Source organism: Apium graveolens, unplaced genomic scaffold (genome assembly GCF_009905375.1).
Source record: "Apium graveolens cultivar Ventura unplaced genomic scaffold, ASM990537v1 ctg7290, whole genome shotgun sequence".
Classification (NCBI taxonomy): domain Eukaryota; kingdom Viridiplantae; phylum Streptophyta; class Magnoliopsida; order Apiales; family Apiaceae; genus Apium; species Apium graveolens.
Window position 1 is genome coordinate 71,469 of NW_027420202.1, and position 19,415 is coordinate 90,883.

The 19,415-nt window shown below is 33.6% G+C and overlaps 1 protein-coding gene and 2 non-coding genes across 4 annotated transcripts; all 3 read left to right on the forward strand.

The window, feature by feature from the left end:
• Positions 1–4,427: 4,427 nt before the first annotated feature.
• Positions 4,428–11,015, forward strand: LOC141703986 (RAF-like serine/threonine-protein kinase 20). Of its 2 annotated transcripts, XM_074507351.1 has the most exons (11): positions 4,428–4,951; positions 5,099–7,742; positions 7,830–8,219; positions 8,318–8,481; positions 8,578–8,649; positions 8,737–8,889; positions 8,970–9,133; positions 9,234–9,381; positions 10,153–10,275; positions 10,378–10,465; positions 10,567–11,015. In XM_074507351.1, the coding sequence occupies exons 2-11, from the start codon at positions 5,111–5,113 to the stop codon at positions 10,779–10,781; spliced, it is 4,149 nt and encodes a 1,382-aa protein (XP_074363452.1). In that variant the 5' UTR covers positions 4,428–4,951; positions 5,099–5,110; the 3' UTR covers positions 10,782–11,015. The 2 variants fall into 2 exon arrangements, with proteins under 2 accessions (XP_074363452.1, XP_074363453.1); XM_074507352.1 differs by having other exon boundaries at positions 4,428–7,742; positions 8,324–8,481.
• Positions 11,016–15,296: 4,281 nt separating this feature from the next.
• Positions 15,297–15,369, forward strand: TRNAF-GAA (transfer RNA phenylalanine (anticodon GAA)). Its single transcript has one exon. It is a non-coding gene; the product is annotated as a tRNA-Phe (tRNA).
• Positions 15,370–15,733: 364 nt separating this feature from the next.
• Positions 15,734–15,806, forward strand: TRNAF-GAA (transfer RNA phenylalanine (anticodon GAA)). Its single transcript has one exon. It is a non-coding gene; the product is annotated as a tRNA-Phe (tRNA).
• Positions 15,807–19,415: the final 3,609 nt, after the last annotated feature.

Below are 19,415 nucleotides of genomic sequence, written 5' to 3' on the forward strand. Positions count from 1 at the left end.
TACAATAAAATAGCCTAAAACACTGAGATCCATTTTTATAATAATATTTTTAAGAAACATATTAAGACTCTATTGAAGCTGCTCTAAGTCCCTTAAATCACTCCTAAATATAATATAAATTATTGGGCTATTACCAAAATAATGTATATTCATATCCAACAATACTTTCTACGTTCACTCTTTATTTATTTTTATAATATTAAAAACAATTTAAGCTCATAAAATACAAAAGAAAGTGGGAGGTGAGAAAAATGACGTGTTATAAATTTAATATAAAATAATAGTTAAGAGCGGTGTATTGGCTCTTATAATTGAGGCATAAGAGCAAGTCCAACAGTCTCTTAATAGATTTCTTGTAAATATTATAAAATATTAACTTTTAGTGATTTAAGACATAATTTTGAATTTCAACTCCAACAATGTTCCTTATCTTCAATCCTTATTATTATAATAATAATAAATTTGAATGAGATATGAAAGGAAGAGAGAAAAAAAAACTAAAAAGATGAAAGAGAAATCAATTTTTTATTGATAAAAATGATATAAGGGATGACTTGTGTTTTTATTAAAGATAATGTATGAGAGAAGTGTTTTAGTGATATAAGAAACCACAAAGATAAGGTATGAGTTTTTATTAAAGATAATGTATGAGAGAAGTGTTTTAGTGATATAAGAAACCACAAAGATAAGGTATGAGAGAAGTGTTTTAGTAATATAAGAAATCACTAAGACACTGCTGAAGTGCAATTTTATGTCATGTTCGTTATATTTGGATTTAAGAGCATGTTTAAGGGAGATGTTGGACTTGCTCTAAGACCATGCTCTTAAATTTTTAAAAAGTCTCAGAGAGGCTCCAAGCTCAAATTTTAGCATTGCTTTTGTTGAAAATTTTCTAACACTTTAAAGTTTGAGGAGAATTAGGAGAACGGATAATTTAACATGATAGAAACTCTGAAAAAAATAATTATAAAAATATTTCACAATATTCCCACTTCCACGGATATAAAAGAACCATTTAAATTGCAAGTTCGACATGGCAACATCAGTTCCGATATTCATATTTTATCTGATCATGGAATACGATTCTTTTTATGTATGCAGATGCACTTTGCCAAGAAGATGTTGTTTTTATAATTATATTCAAAGTTTTATTTTATAAAAGGAAATATTATTATTAGAGTTATTTTTTTTTATTTTCCAGAATAAAAAAGATTAAAAATATAAAATTTCCTTTTGTATTTACAATCAAATCATTAAGAAAAAAAATGAATGCAAGGGTAATTTGACATTTTCACACTTTTTTTATTTTAAAAATTAAAAATATCTTAAAAATAACATTTCCTATAAAAAATATACTTAAATTTAAAATAAAATTAACATTCTGACCACATCAAAATAAAATATATATATCAAGTTTCAAATTATTGTTTTTTTTGGAAATTTGACTCACTAGCAAAATTTTCGGCCAGGTTCCCAAGTCTGTAAATGATACTATTTATTTAAAATTCCAGGAAAAAAGAAAATATTAATATTTGTATTCAGAAATTTTTAATTTTGTACTTACTACTTAAACTGTACTCTATACTCACTATGTTTTTGTTTTTAATCTTGGTTTAATTTTTTTCACACACTTTTAGTGTTTTTAAAGTATAATTATAATGATAATTTTAAAAAATTATTTTTCCAAAATAAATATGTATTACTATAACTTTAATTTTTTTTAAAAAGTAAAACTAATAATTATTATTATACGATCAATATACTTTTAAATAGGTGATTGAGAGAGGATCATACATTATCCGAAAGTGAACTATTAATTTGTTTGATTAAAAATATAATTCTCTGCACTTAAATATTAAATTTCGCCCGCTAAAGGTTTGTTTAGTTGGTTAAATAGAAGAAAACTATCCTCTTGGTCTTGGTCACATATTCGAATCTCACGAGGGGAGAATTTATGATTACGTGTCGCTTAAATACGGTTTATCTTGATTCACATGGTTCGAGACTATTATGTGAACCCACTGTAGGGTTTACCCGGTGTGGACCCGAAGGTAGTGGCTGCAAATTAAGGCTCTGTTTGGGATTGCTGTTAAAAATTGCTGTGCTGTTAGAAAAAGTGCTGCTGAAAAAAGTGCTGTTGTAAAAATCAGATGACTGTTTGGTAATTTTTTTTATACGTATATGTGTTGATGCAAAAAATTAAAAATAATGATGCTTTTGGTAAGGTTTGATGGTGAAATCAGCATCTGCTTCCCGCAACAGCTGAAAAACAGCTTTTTCAAAAAACATGGGGAAACTTGTTTTCTCTAACAGGAGCTTTTAGGCCAAAAACACTTTTCCAAAAAGCAGATTTTAAATTTTACCAGACAGTTTTTTAACTGCTTTTCAGCAAAAAGCTGCTGTTGCTGTCTGTAACAACAATACCAAAAATATCCTAACTACGATAAAAAAATATATTAAATTTCACGACTGAAATTCTTGAAATTATCCGAACTGAGTATATGCCTGCCGCATCAGCCGCTAGATCATGCTAATCCAAACTAATTGGTGGTAGATCTTATCACGTAATACCAACCTTCTTCCGGTGAAATGACAACAATATGTTTTCTATCCCTATATTTTGGGTAGATTTCCAAAATTGAAAACAATCAATTGAGTGGGTTAGTTACTTAGTTCAATAGTTATCGAAATATTAAATAAAAATAAAAATTAGATTCATTAATATTTTAGTAACATTTAATATTTAACCTTGTATATAACTAATGGAGGTTTATTCATTTCAAATTTTAAGGAATTGATAATAATTCATGTATTTTGGAAGATTTTCGTTAATTTTAATTGTCGTTTATTTTGACGGAGTTGATGGAAAAATTTTGTAGAATCATTTTAGGAAGTTTTGCACAAATATTTCAAAATCTCATGTATTTTAAAAAGATTTCAAAGGATTACAAATGAAATAACAAATCCATTAAAATTCACAATTTTTTAAATAAAAAAAAATTCACGGATTTTTGAATACCATCAGATTTTGATGAATTTTTAAAAATTCAAATTGAATACCGCCAGATTTCATTAAACTTTTTAAAATCTAAATTGAATACACTCGTATTTAAAAACACTTTTTCTAATATATATTGAATATCATCAGATTTTAAAAGATTTTTAAAATCCAAATTAATATCTCCTAATTTTAAGAATCAAAAAAATTATTTAAAATCTTGATTAAATACACATATTTATTTGAAAACAATTTTTTTAAAGATTATCACTTCCCGGGAAGATTAACACAAAAAGTGAATAGTAGATCCATTTTATTTGGAGTAAGGCTACATATTTATAATATATCTCGAAAGGGGCATGTATCATTGTTTTATTTGTGATATTTATAATAATATTAGCGGAATCTATTTTATTAACGAGCAAAAAACACATAACATAATAGAAACCCATTATTCCAAAACTCAAAAATGTTTTTAGAATGCTTGGCCTCTAACATTTCTAATATTTGTGTATTTGTTACATTTTACTTCCGGTATTACAAATTTCTAAATTTGAAGAGAATTTTCAAATTTGTTTTAGTGGCACGATGGTTCTAAAAATTTCTCATTAATTCTCTGGGTCGTTTGGTTCAAAATGTGTTATCGGGTTAAAATCATGAATGGTATGAGTAGCAGGTATCATATATGATATCATGTGTTTGGTTAAGTAATGCAATGAATATTTTTAATTTAAAATATGTTAATTCAATAATTTTATTTAATTAAATATATTAATATAATTAATATTTTAATATATTTTAGGTTCATAGATTTCTTTTAGCATTGAACATAGATATTTATTTGCTTAAATAAAAATTAAAATAATAAAATTAAAGTTGGGACGCACACCTCCTCCCCATACTCACCTCCCTATTTAAATATCAAAAACCAATATATTTTATTTTTTTGAACCAAATATCGGGTATGAGGTTGGAATGACTGAAATACTTACCTGATTCCAGAAATTAGTGAACCAAACAACCCCTATATTAGTTATTTGATTGATCCGATTTTTTAAACTCGATTAATTTCTATATATTATTCTTAAATAATTTTTTGCAAATAATCTATTACATATACAATTGAATTTAAATTAAATTTAAATAACTATAAATTATATAATATGATAAATATATATTAATTTATAAATTACTAATAAAATAAGAATATTAAATTATATATAACTTAATATATTAAAATATATTAATCCTTTTAATTAATTTTCAATTCTTCGATTACTTTGAAATCAATAACTTGATCTATCTCTTCGGATTACCGATTTTTTATAAAACAAGTCCCAGTTAATAAATTACTACTTTCTTTAAAATAATTTTGCATAAATATTTGTACCATATTTTGTTCTGCATGAACAATTTCTTCCACGTGTCCTTTCTTTCTCTCTCGCCGTCAAATGAGGAAGAAAAGAGAGTAGAGTAGATTTAGGAACGAGAGCAGCTGAATTTACAAAACTTGCACCCCACCGCCAACCAACATCCTACCCCCATCTCTCCCTTCATACCTCAGCAAACCCCCAGAATCAAAGAACCCTCTCTCTCTCTCTCTCTCTCTCTCTCTCTCTCTCTCTCTCTCTCTCTCTCTCTCTCTCTCTCTCTCTCTCTCTCTCTCTCTCTCTCTCTCTCTCTCTCTCTCTCTCTCTCCCTCCCTCCCTCTCTCTCTCCCCAAATATATCTCTCTCTCTCTCTCTCGCTCTCTCTCTCTCCCCCAGCATTGGAAAGCTGAAAGCAATCTCTCTACTCCTCTCTCTCTCTCTCCCTCTCTCTCTCCCTCTCCCCCCCTGGTGTCATCAATTTGTAAGAATATAAGAAAAAAGAGCTCAAAACAGATAGAGATTCCCCTACTCTGTGGAATTAGTCTAATATTTATCCTCCCCCTCTTCATACATATCCAATTTGGTAATTTCTCTCTGCCCTCTTTCTCTTTTTGTATATATCATTCAATTCAATTACATTAGGGTTTATCACTCTCTGCCCTTTTTATTTTCTATTAATTCATTCTTTCTTATTTTAATCAAACTAGCTCTAATCTTTCTATATTGATAGACTATTAAAGATATGGCTTTTGATCAGAACTCAATTCCGATCAATTTACGCCCTTTAAATACAACTAGAACTGTTGTTGATGATTGTCGCATTGCCCCTCCTGCTACGACGACTAATGGTAGAAATATTGAGGGGTTTTATGCTGCCAATCCGTCGAGAGACCACCCCAATAGCCCTTCTGGTGTTCCGGTTTATTATCCTGCTACGGTTTCTGATTCCGGGTTTGTAGCTTTAGGATATGGGAATGCTACTGGGGTTGGAGGCGGTTGGGTGCAACGTATGCCACCCCCGCCTTCTGCTGTTATTGGGGCTCCTGTTGTTGCTTCGCCAGCTGTTGTTGCAGCTCCGGTTGTTGTTCCAACGGGTGGTTATGGTAGTAGCCCCAAAGTTGGAAATAGGGCTGGTGGTAGTAATTCTGATCAGGCTAGTGATGACGGTAGGGATGATTCAGTTTCGGGGAAAAAGGTTAAATTTTTATGTAGTTATGGAGGAAAGATTATGCCGAGGCCTAATGATGGGGTGTTGAGATATGTTGGCGGTGAGACTAAGATTATTAGTTTGAGAAGAAACGTGAGCTTTAATGAGTTGGTCCAGAGAATGACTGATTCGTATGGGCAAAATGTTGTTATTAAGTATCAGTTGCCGGACGAGGATCTTGATGCTCTTGTAACAGTATCATCTCCTGATGATCTAGTGAATATGTTGGAGGAATATGAGAGACTGGTTGAAAGGTCTCCAGATGGATCAGCTAAGTTAAGAGTATTTTTGTTTTCACCTACCGAGGGTGATTCTTCTGCAGCTGTTCAAATGGGGATTTCTAAAGGTAACGGTCAGAGATATATTGAGGCAGTAAATGGTATTGTAGGTGGAACTATTGATGCTATTACGAGAAGGGAGAGTATGACTAGTGCTACTTCTACACAGAATTCAGATTTCAGCGCGACTGAGGCTATTGACGGCACTAGTCATGGGCAAGTGGATTTTGTTGGTACTCCATCTACTGGAGGGGTATCACCTAAAAATAATTTCATTGTCTCTCAAGAAGTTGCGCCTAGACTGGTTTACGTGGACCCTAACCTGCCAATGCATGTTGAAGCTGCTACTGCTCCAGTCGGTATTCAAATGGTTAGTTCACATCCTCCAGTTTTATCTACTCAGCCTATTTCTGTTGTACAGCCACAACTACAACCACAGCAACAGCAGCAAGTGGGATATCAAACACGTGCACCCTACTTTCAGGGCTATGTGGATCCTCAACAAGAAGTGTTAAACCGTCCCGAGTATGTACAATATCCTTCTCAGATGGGATTTCCTCCTCAGATGTTGGGGGCAGTTAGGCCTGTGTTCCCTCAACAGCAGTATCACAATAACGTTGCCAACATTACCCCCCATCCGCAGTTCATTCCTGCTGTGCACATGTCAATGACTCCTTCCAACTATGCCAACCTCAGGCCAACCGCTGTGCAGCCAATTATTCAATCCCAACAAGTTCAAATGGAACGTTTCCCAGAGGAGAACCAGTATGTGCAAAGACCTATCCAACTTCCTGGTGATCAGAACTTTAATGCCTATCATGCACAAGTCTCCCAGGCCCCCATTATGCCAGGGGGTTTTGGTTGGCATCAAGCTCCACAGGCAGATCAATATCCCTTTTCTGATGGTTCGGCACCTCAGCAACAGGCTACTTTGGCTGAGAAATTGCCTAGATTTGAGGAGTGTTATATGTGTCAGAAAGCTTTACCTCACGCACATTCAGATACAGTAGCACGAGGTCAGAGAGAGAGTCCTACAACGACATCTGACTTCAGCACGGGTTTTCACAGTCTCCAAACAGACGATAAGATTAGAGGCCAACCTTTAAGCAGTGCTGCTCTAACTGGGCGCATGGGTGAAGATATCGTTGAAAATCATTTTACTGGGGCACCTGTAACTTCCTTAGGCTATCTGGACCATGGAGGTAGGAATCCAGCATATGTAGGAGTTGCAATACCTCAATATGTTGATGATAAAGCTTCTTTTCAAAGAGAAAACAATCACAATCATCTTCAGGCATCTCTTCCACAGTGTGTAGTGGGTGGTTCACAGTCTCCTGATGGTGTATTGGTGGGAACTGCTCCCCAGTTGTACCAGGTAAATATCTCCCAGCAGCCTGCACTATCAAGGGAGCATAATGCTAAACAAGATGTGTTATATAACACAGCAGTTAGTGTAGCTTCTGCTGTGGATACTTCTTCTCAAACTTCTGATCATTTGGTTAATGAATCTCCCCGAGAGAATTCAAGTAAGTTGCCTGGCCCTGTTTCTAAAGAAGGTGCACTAGAGTCCTCTCCCATATATGATCAACTCAGACAAATTGACAGTAGATTGGAAAATCTTGGCGTGCGCCCCTCAGAAGTTGTTATCGATAATGAGCAAGTGATGCCGCCTGCTGATAATTCCAATCAGGAAGATGCCATGGATGGTAGGGCACATCAGATTGCTAATAGGGAACCCTATGTAGAGAATGCTTTTAGCAATCCCCTGATCGATCTTGATGCAAAATGTTACAAACAGAATGAGATACACTACTGTCCAGCTAGTGAAGTGCCTTGCTCGCATGATGAAGTTCCCAGCTCTTATGAAGTGGCACAACCTCCTCTATTAGGTAATTTAAGTTTTTCACTTGAAAGGCTTAGAATCAATAGTCTGGCTACAGATCATACTTCTTATGGCCATCCAACTACATTTTCAGGGATTGATCCAGTTCAGGTGATAGAAAGACCCCCACCTAATGGTGAATTAAAGAATGATACTTCACAATTCAATCCAAACATTGCTAGTGATGTCGAAGCCATCCGTATTGATGGGAACAGTCAATCTTATATATCACCAGCTGGCAGGATTGGAGATGTGCAGGACAACTCCTCAAACTCTCTTTTTAGTAGCCAAGATCCATGGAATCTACGGCATGACACTCATTTCCCACCACCTAGACCAAACAAAATCCTTACAAGAAAAGAGGCCCAAAATAGAGATCCTTTTGGCGAGAATCGATTTGGCAATATTGGAGAATCACCATCAGGAAATATTTTGGGCTTTACATCTGAGTTGCTACCAGATGATGTAGTTCAGACTGGCAAAGGTTTGGAATTCCTTCCACATTTTGAATGAATAAAGTATCTATTATTATTATATAATTTGTGCAGTTGCGGTCTAAGCTTATTTGTTCCATCACTTAAGGTTCAGAGGAGGATCATATCAAGCAGGAACTTCAGGCTGTTGCAGAGGGTGTAGCTGCTTCTGTTCTTCATACATCTATACCCTCTGTGTCTGCTCCTGAAGCCAACCAAGATGGCATAGTTCAGAATAATGATGTGGAATTTCTGCATTCAAATAAAGTAGAGGTACTTGGATGGCCTCTTTTTTTTTATATAACTAAAAACGCTTTTTAGCATATATATTATTAAGTATTCACTGCTTTAAAATTAAAATATATTCAGGACACGAAATCAAAACTATCAGAGAAGGCAAATCTTGGATTTCCTGTATCAGATGGAATCGGTCGCTTGCAGGTTGGAGATCTGTTTTTCCTACATTTCATTGTACTTCTTTGGATTGACAAGCTAAAAGTTATCATGTTTTGTGCCCTTCTATTTTAGATTATAAAAAATAGCGACCTCGAAGAGCTTCGGGAACTAGGTTCCGGAACTTTTGGTACAGTTTACCATGGTAAATGGAGAGGGTCGGATGTTGCAATTAAACGGATTAATGATAGGTGTTTTGCTGGAAAGCCTTCAGAACAAGAACGCATGGTGAGAATCCTTCCAAAGTAGTTATTAAGCTTTGGATTTGTTCTGTTCTGTAAGTTCCTCAAACTATTGTATTAATTCAGAGAGATGACTTCTGGAATGAGGCAATCAAGCTCGCAGACCTGCATCATCCAAATGTTGTGGCATTTTATGGTGTAGTGCTTGATGGTCCTGGTGGCTCTGTGGCAACTGTGACAGAATACATGGTCAACGGTTCTTTAAGAACTGCGCTCCTGAAGAACGAGAAGTAATTTGTTCGCATCTAGTTTTTTTAGCGTAATCCTTTCTTTTTTCAAATTTTACATAACAAATTTGGCACCTAATTTAATTCTAATCATCAACTTTAGGAACCTTGATAAGCGGAAACGTCTGTTGATTGCTATGGATGCTGCATTTGGAATGGAGTACTTGCATGGAAAAAATATAGTCCATTTTGACCTAAAAAGTGACAACTTGCTTGTCAATCTTCGTGATCCGCACAGGCCAATATGCAAGGTTACTTATATGAAACTTTCTGTTTTTTTTGTCATGGAAACTTTCGGTTTAGGTTCGTAAGGAAATCATATGTTTTTAATATTTTTGTTCAAGTTATATCACAATTGAACCACTGGAAGTCTGAAACATATTATTTACGAACTATGTATGAGGCAATTAAATCATGCACTACAACTGAATCATATTATATACAGATATTCTCTCTGTGTGTGTTTGTATCATGTACAAGAATCTTTATAATCTCCTTTTTTAAATGAAGAGGCTTACCAATTTTTTTCTGATAAGATGTGCACAGACGCCATAATGTGTATAAATTGTACATGTCAATCATCTACTTTTTACTTAGCAAAATTCATATTTCATAAGTATCTTCTGACTTTGGATTGAAGACTATCTTCAGACTCTGCATTCTATTGGTCCCAACTCTCCAGCCTCTTAAAACAGATATTTAATATTTGACATTCATCCATCAGATTGTTGTTGAGCTTTAAAGTTCATCATTATTCTTGGTGCTTATTCAACTTAGTTACCTAAGATAAGTTAGTTTGCTCAAAGTATGTGAAGGCCGAAGATATTACTTTTTAAGTTGAGTATCTTTTAAACTGGTAGAGACCGATGATGTAAGTTAAATCATGGAGCAGTTACATTGTCAGGCTAGTCCTCGCGTGCTTCTGTTAAATAAATTCCTTTCTGTTCAGTTGTGGCAAAATGACTATCAACAGACCATTTTGATATTATTAGTGAATGGTTTCTAATTTTGGCTTTCACCAGGTTGGTGATTTGGGGCTCTCCAAGGTAAAATGCCAGACACTAATCTCAGGTGGGGTACGAGGAACACTTCCTTGGATGGCGCCAGAGCTTCTAAATGGTAGCAGTAGCCTTGTGTCTGAAAAGGTCTCTCTCCCCCCCTTGCAAAAAAAAAGGAACTCTTTCGAATAGAAACCTTTTCATAAGAATTCTTTTAACAAGTGTATATATGATTTTTAATGACTGTAGGTTGATGTTTTCTCATTTGGCATCGTGTTATGGGAACTTCTCACTGGAGAAGAGCCATATCAAGACCTGCATTATGGAGCTATTATTGGTAATTTTTTAAACATGATTAGAGTAGATGCAGAATGTTTCTGTACCATTTAATTAAGAAGTGTAAGCAATTTTATAACAAGTGCCTTGTATATATAACAGGTGGCATTGTGAGCAACAGTCTGCGACCCCCAGTACCAGAATTTTGTGACCCAGAGTGGAGATCACTCATGGAAAGATGCTGGTCTGCGGAGCCTTCGGAAAGACCGAACTTCACGGAAGTAGCAAACCAGTTACGCACTATGGCGTCCAAGGTTCCTCAGAAAGTTCAAGCCCAGCAACAACTTTCCTCTACTCAGCCCCAAGTTAAAGGTTAAAAGAGTTTAAGCTCTTCCTTGCTGTTTTCTCTATGCAGGCATTGTAGAATTTATTACATAGATCCTATATAACAAAAGGACTAGAACCACCTTTTCCTTACTCTACCATGTCCGCCTAGAAACAAAGATATAGAAAAAGAAAGGGCATTTGGTTGTGAAAATTCCAGATGTTTAGTCTCATGTATTTGTTTGATGGACCTTTAGTTGCTTCAAAAATCTTTCTTTGTGGTCCTTGATCCTTGCTTTTGCTTAGTGCTACTGTGCCAGTGTACCAGCTTCTTCTGAGGCAGATTAGAACTAAAAAGTTAAGATAATAATTGCTTTATTAAATATGTGACGCTGCAAGTTCCTCTTGATTTTTTTTCCAATATTCATCTTGAGCCAATCTTTATTTGCTGCATTATTCAGAATGAGGACGAGCAATTCTTGTGACTTGCTGACTTCTATTTGAGGCAGTCACTGTTTATCTGAACTGCTATGTTAGCCAGCGGTGGTGAGGTTTAACAGACCTATTTCTTGCGTTTTTTCTTTGAGGGGCAACTTCGCCAATTTCTTTTTCTTTGATTAGTGAATCGATTATTTATCTGCTTAGCTGTAAGCTTGTTTCTTGCACCAGTTTTGCTTTGTCTGCCTCCTAAGATCATAGTTCTATCAAAGTTATCATCAAGAAATTTAACTACTTGATATTTACCGTCTGACAAGGGCACTTTGAATGTGAAACTTTCGATCAAAGTTTCCCAGCTCTTTGTTTACGCAGAATTTCCTCTCTAATGTCTACGAGTTTCTCCTTGTAATGCTAGAAGATGAAATATCATTATAGCAGCAAAAACGAAATAATGTGGATGTGGTTAAACTTCCTATAGAAGTGTGCGTACTTGTTTGAGCTCATGCTTTAAATCTTGCCTCGTGCGTCCATCAACGACTCTCACTTGCAGTAGGGACAAGAGGACTTGAATCCATATTTTCTTTCCATCTAGGCTTCCATTAAACAGATTAATTATTAAATTTAATAATTTTGTAAATTATTAAAGCTTTGAACAGATTGGTACTCAGGTTAGACTGGCTTGTCTCTAGTCTGTTCCTGGCTAGAGAGTAAAAAGTAAACAGGTTTTTTTTTCCAAGTTGAACAAGTTCAATACGAAAAATAATTCAATCATTTAAGTGCTAGTTTACGTTTTTCTGTAAAAATAATTATAGTTCATGCGATTAAGTCCATAATATTATAATTTAAAAAGAAAAAAATTGAAATTTATTTGTAGAGCTTTCCTAAAAAGTGGGAGGAACATGTATTTGGAGACGAAGTTAATATCATGCAATATTTAATTTCTTTTAATTCAAATTTCTTTCAAATTCAAAACCGTACTAAACAGCAATGTTAATTGAATTACTAAAATAGCATTTAAATTACTACTCCCTCCGTCCTCCTCAATTCTTTATATTGGGGGACGCGAGCTCGGCACACACTTTAATTCTCTTATTAAATGTAGTTGCATATTTTTTTTTAATTTTTTCTTCTAAATAAAGATATAATACTCAAATTTTTATAAAAGAAAGAAAATTGTAAAAAAGAATTCCGGAACTATACTTTATAGTTGTCTTAAAATACGTGTCAAGCATGTGAAAAAAATGTAAAGAAATGAGAGGGACGGAGGTAGTAATATTTAATAAATTTTTAATTTTTAATTTTTTTCACTCTATGTTATAAAAATTTGGCCTATTTTTCAAAAATCACCGATAAGTCAGTGATAAGTCAGCCAAAACTATTTGCCCAATTTGCTAAATCATTAATAAATTAATGATAAATCAATCAATTTTTATAAAATTTTAAAAAATCGCCTGATAAAACAAAAATCGAAAACTGAGAATTTGTACAAGAAGCTAGCAATTAGATGATACTTCGTAATATGCTTGCGAAATGGGTTTACTCCTATCTTCATTATACTAAAATAAAGTAGATTAGCTAATGTGTCAAACTCTCCTTTAACAGACATCAAATTACAGATGTCAAACTGTTATCAATTTGATAATGTCATTTTTCACTAATAAATTTTTACTCTTTTAATTGTCTTTTAAAATCTCTCTATCATTTATTAACTCCACTAATTCTCTCTATTCTCCATTTCTACTATTTTCTTTCCTTCTCACTTTTATATTCTTAAATTTATAATTTACAATATTTCTCTTTAATCCACTAATTTTATCTTTATCAAAATTTATTTTATTTATATAAATATTCATCAATTCATTTTTATATTTTAAATTTAAAAGAAAGTTAATAATCAATATTTATTTTTTTGTGTGCTACTATTTTTAAGTTTTATTCTATTAGTCATTAAAATATTAATATATATTTTAATTAAACTATTTTTAAAATATATATATATTTTTAAAAAAAAATTAGTTAAGAGGGCATCTGCCCACTGCCCAGAACTACTCTAGTTACATTTAAAATCCTTTAAAACTCCCCTACCCTGATAATTAGCACAAATTTAAAATTTTATTTTCTATTCGTCTCCACAACAGTAAAATTTCACATTTATAACCCTAAATTTCCTGACTACAGAAATGAGAGCTGTAAGATCACAAACATAACTTCATTAGTTCGGTCTTAATTTAGTAATAACAGGTTCCAATATTATAATTTCGTGTTCGAGTTCGAGTTCGAGTATAACTTAATTTTTATTCATTAGTTTCATTAAATTTGATAGTGTATTATGCTTATGCTGTTTAGTCAGTGAAGTTCATAGCATCATTTCGTGCTTAAAATAAATCTTAATTAAATATTTTTGATGTTCACATGTTTGTTGTTACAATGATCTTAGTTGTTCCACTGTGTTTCGATTTTGATCAGTATATTATGTAATGTAATATTTTACGCCTGATCGAGTTTATTTGATTGCTTTGAATGCAGTGGTTATCTTATATTGTTCACCTTCTGTTTGTAGAAAATTTCGTAGTATTTTTTTATTAGCTGATTGAAATGGTTTCAATTGCCATCGAATTGTTAATCTCGCGTAATCTGTATTTAGTTCAGGGTTTATGTAATTGCATGCTGTTGAGCGTTGGTTTTAGATTCTCCTCAGAATGATATTAATACTCTCTTATGATGGAATGTTCCGTTTGAGCTTTTTGTATAACAATGTGACTGGAAATCGAAGTAAGAATGCGAATGAAGGCAATCGATTAAGTGCATTCTTTTGTCTTGGTGGTTTTTTATAAGAATTTTATTACTATATGCTGAAAACAAATTTCCCAAACCTATCTCTAATTTATGAAATTGAACTCCTGAGCATTCGTATTCTAATAAACAAATCTCATGTTTTCCTGTCTGCTGCCACAGAAGGATAAAGAGTGCGAAGAGCTTCTGGAAGCAGTTTAAGGGATTGAGCAATCACACTATGAATGTTTCTTAGGAAATGCAATATGCTGAAAATATGTGTTAGGCAGCAGACAACATTTTGGATTTTACAGCGTGGAGCTGCAATTAGTGACGGTATTGTCTTCTCTCAATATTGTATATGTATCATACATGGATAACTACTACCAAAGACACAGTGGAGATTCATGTAAACTGTAGCATTCACTCTCTTGATGATATCTTCTTTCAAAATCTTATCTCCTTGTTTCTGTAAATTGTTTATCTGTGGGAAGTCCGGTCTTTCAGTGGTGTTATCTTCCAACGAATCAATTTAGTGTTATGTTGCAATTTAACATTATATATCATGCTCAGAGTAATGACTATCCCTCGGGAATAGAATATTTTTTTTTAAAAAAAAAAATTGCTAAACAGGAAGCTAAACACGAGACAAAATGCTCCTTTGTAAATTAACAGAGGATATCTCTATTGGTAATTATTGTTCCGAATTCATGTGTATCTATGAGATGGGCGGGTTTTTGATAAATGATGCTGTTTTTGTCCCTCATATAGTCATATTGTGGTGGTCATCAAGTCCCTAATTACTTGTTGACATGGTTTAAAATATGTAAGTAGGCTTCTTACCGAATTTCTAATGTTTTGCATCCCTTTGTAGTACTGTCTAGATTCGTATTCTCCAAAACAACCACTTTTTAACTAATTGTTAAGAATTACTTTTAAGTTTTAACGATTATGGGTGTGTGCCAAAATGAAAATAACATAGAAACGTGTTTTTTGTAGTTCAGATGTTAAGTGTTGCGATTATCTCTAATAAAATATATTTTGTGACGTCTACTTTCTTCTCTCCGCATATTTGATGAGATATTCTACTAAAATTATTGGTTTGAAATGTGATTATGATTTATTTTACCTTCCAGTAGATGTTCTTAAGGCTACATTTTTTCCGGATAATGTTGAAACCACAGGCCCTTTTATGGTTCATAGTATCTGTGTTATCTGAAGTCTACGCCTTTACTAGATCATGCTGGAGACAGAAAGCCTTGCAAGATTCATAGCATCTGTATGTTCTGAAGCCTACAGATTACCGTAGTCAAATATGCAGATTCTACTGATTAATAATTTGCAGGAATTAATCAGTTGCGGGGATAGCTCAGTTGGGAGAGCGTCAGACTGAAGATCTGAAGGTCACGTGTTCGATCCACGTTCACCGCATTACTTTTCCATTTTAATTTTGATTCATAATTGTTATTTTCTTAATTATAGATTCCGTTGCTTTGATTTGCTCTTACTGTGATAATGCAAATGTACTTATTTCATCCATTTGAAGTGTGAAATGTTTTTCTTGTTTCGTATATGTAAGTTTTTGAATCTTGTAACTCCTATAAATGAGAAGAAACTCCTCCACCCTGATAAGGACTATAATCTAAGCTACATTATCTGGTTTCTTCATTTGTGAACTAAAACCAGGTTTGCATTTTTTTGAGCTGCAGCATATGTTGTTATCTGCCTTGGTAATGTATCTGCCTTGGTAATGTATCTGCCTTATTTTAAATAAATTTGCAGGGGAATCACAGTTGCGGGGATAGCTCAGTTGGGAGAGCGTCAGACTGAAGATCTGAAGGTCACGTGTTCGATCCACGTTCACCGCATACAATTTTTTTTTCATTTTGATTCATAATTGTTTTTCGGTTACATTTTAGATTCCGTTGCTTTGATTTGATTCTCTTGCTGTGATAATACAAATGTATTTATTTTATCTATTTGAAGTTTGAAATGCTTTTAGGGTTTAGTATCTGTAAGTTTTGGAATCTTGCAACCCCCATGGATGATAAGAAACTATATATTACACGAATGTGCACACAAGCTTATACATTAAGCTAAACTCAGGATATGAAGTGAAAGACAGACAGTATTCACTGCTTAGACAGACTACTGTTCCCTTAACGAGAAACAACATTAAATGCCTTAAGAAACAGCTGCTAGCTACTTTTGAGTTCCTAAACTGTGTTGTTTCTGCTATTTATTCAACTGATGCATTTCTTTCTGCTATATACCTACCTGACAAAGCGCAGATAAGTGAAGAATATGTAGAGCTTTCGGAAGAAGTTACGGATACAGAGCAATTACTCCATGACTGTTTCTTTGGAAATGCAACATTCCCATTTTGGAAGCAAGCTGTAGGTGCAGCTTTTGACTTGTGAGCGCTCAGATGTTGCGATGGTATGGCCTTCTCTCGAGATCTGTATCGTTAAAATCACTAAGCTACTATCATAGATATATTGACTCATCATGCGACCTGTTGTTGTATCCATTATTTCCTTAATAAATACTTCCCTTACAGTTACCCTGTTTGTGGTTCAGCTGACTGTTACACATAAACTAAATAGCTTGAAATGCATGCAAGCATTCAAAGGGTTTGTATATTGTTTTTCTGGAATGATTGACTAGTGTGAATTGATTTGGCAGAAAATTGCCTTGTTCAGTTAGTTATTTAACGTTTCGATCAAGGTACTTTGTGTTGTTATGTTTAGTAATTGGTGTACTAGGTTTGCGAAAAGCGTGTTCGTATTTTTCTACAGGATTCTATCTCTTTTCATAAGCTAAATATGCTCTCTATGCGTTCAAATATTATAAATTTAGTAGTTTGGCTTGATTATGCTAAGTGAGTCCTTGTTTTCTATGTTTGAATCTTTGACATCTGTTTTTCTATCTTAGCTGTCAATCTTGGAGTGACTACTATTTCAATGACTTGCACAGTAATAGAAGAGTTCTTAGTTTCCATAGGAGATTCCACTCTCACATGTGGACATAAACCGTTGTCCCAACAATATAGACTTCTCTGTTTGTGATGTTGAAGGTGAAATGTTTGTCTATTTTACTTGCTAAAATGTCTACCAAATTTCCTCTTCCAGTAACAGAAGATGGCAACACACTGTGTATTCTTAACACTGTATTATGTTTACCTTGTAAATATGATTGCGTGGAATTCCTAAAATTATTGTCTGGGGCATAGCCGTCAACTGGTTTTACAATACTTTAGTTTAAGACTGTATATGGTGCAAAGTGGTAGCCGTTTCTTCCTAAAAATTGCTGTCTTTTAGTAGTGTTTCCCAAGGAATTGATGAAAGAATGTTAAAAATAACATTTTTTGGGGCAAAATGCTGAAAATACCCATTCTGGTAGTGTAGTGCTGAAAATACCCGTTTGGATACGCATTTACCATTTGGGTATCCTGTTTTGTACTAGATACCCATTTGACATGGGTATCCAGTTTTTATTTTTTTTCTTTTTTGTGATACGCATTTGGCAAATGAGTATCCCAATGATAATACCCAAATCAGAAATGCTTATCTTTAGTAATTTTCTTACATACCCAATTCTCAAATGCGTATTACACTTACCCAATTACAAAATGCGTAACCAAAACGGTATTTTCAGCATATTTTTTGAAAATGGGTATTTTGAGCAAATTCATCCCCAAAAATGGGTATTTTTAACCATTGTCCAGGAATTGATCTAGTACTATGTTTGAAATAACAACTTCTCATTTAGGCATCTTCAACTATATTCTCAAGTGTCCCACTAGTGACATCTCCTAAGAAACCAAATTTTTAGTGTAATAGTAAAACAAAAGGTTGCACTTAAAAACATAAACTGTTATATATAAGTTAATAAAGCATCTTTTTTGTAGAATTTTCATTGTTTTGGATTCATGGACATGTATGAGATGCGTTGGTATGTCTATACAAATAAAATCTGTTATTTATGTTTTTAAAGTACACACTCTTAGTTACAACATTTGTAAAGCAATAACGGTATGCTATACAACTGTAGTTGTTTTGTCCTGATTTCTATACTGGTTGTAATGGTTTAAAAAGTCATCTGAGTTCAGGAGGTTAGACAAATGATTAAGAAAAGAGTGCAATTGTGGATAATATTCAAACACAATGTGCAGAAGAACTCTATACATTAAGCTAAACAGCCGACATGGAAGTAGAAGAAAGTGTTGTACATGCTCCTTACATGACTGTTCCAAAAAGGAGTACTAGCATTATTTACCTTGGGAACAACTAAAAGCTACTCTTTAATTTCTAAAATTTACATTTTATGTTATCTATTTGATTAGTTCAGATCCTTCGCTATTCTTCTACCTGACAAAGATCTCATAAGCGAAGAATGTGCAGGGATTTTTGAAGAAGTTATGAATACTGAGTAATTACTGTATGACTGTTTCTTTTGGAATGCAACATTCCCATGTTGTAAACAAGCTGTATGTGCACCTTTTGATTTGTGTAGTGCACATCCACAGTTGCGATGGTATGGCCTTCTCTCGATATCTGTATCAGACATTGATAAGCTACTGTCGTAGACATATTGATTTATCATCTGACCTGATGCTGCATCCATTGTTTTTTTTTATCTTCAATTTTCTTCTAGTAAATGTATCTCTGGGGTTGTGGAGTTTATTTGAGTGTTAGAGTGAATGTATATAGCTTGCAAAAATATGCATGCTTTGAAGGGTTTTTATATGTAAGAAAAATGGTTGAGCTCGACTGAATGAGCCAAGTGTGAATAAATCTACGAGGAGAATACTGTGTTGCAGTTAGTTATCTACGTTTGGACCAAGGTACTTTATATTGTTTGTTTGTTGTTTTTAGTAGTTGATGTACTTGGGTTTAAGACAAGCTTGTATAGTAGTCTTTGATTCTGTCCTTACTTATTTTAATACCTTTTTTACAGCTGTGGTGCTTAGAGGTGACTAATATTTCAATGATTTTAGTTTTAGTAGTAGATTACACTGCTCACATATAGACATAAACCGTTGTTCTTTAATAAAATCGTGTTTGTTTGTGATGCTGAAATTGAGATGTTTTGTCTATTGTATTATATTTCCAATGTCTAACGAATTTCATTATATAATGTCAGACATGATTGACTGAAGTGTAATTTAATCTAGGAGGAAAATTATGTGCTTTAGTTAGTTATCGTGTGTTTGGACCACCGTATCTTGTGCCGTTGTACTTTTAGTCGATATTCCTAAGTTAAAGACAAGCTCAGTTACTGATTCTTATGCATGTGGCCTGTTTTATTACCTTGGTTTTGATGCTTGTAGTGATTAATGATCCAATGAGTTAAAGAGTGAATCTAGCATTCTTAGTTTTCATAGCAGAAGACTCACTAGTCACATGTGGACAGAACCTTTTTTTCTATATTAACTTGTTTGTTTGTAATGCTGATAGTGAAATATTTTGTCTAAC

Excerpts from the sequence above, each read along its gene's own strand:
- LOC141703986 (XM_074507351.1), top strand. The coding sequence starts at position 5,111 with ATGGCTTTTGATCAGAACTCAATTCCGATCAATTTACGCCCTTTAAAT. Across the intron at positions 8,890-8,969 it reads CTTCAGAACAAGAACGCATG|AGAGATGACTTCTGGAATGA; the intron begins GTGAGAATCCTT and ends GTATTAATTCAG. Across the intron at positions 9,382-10,152 it reads CGCACAGGCCAATATGCAAG|GTTGGTGATTTGGGGCTCTC; the intron begins GTTACTTATATG and ends GGCTTTCACCAG.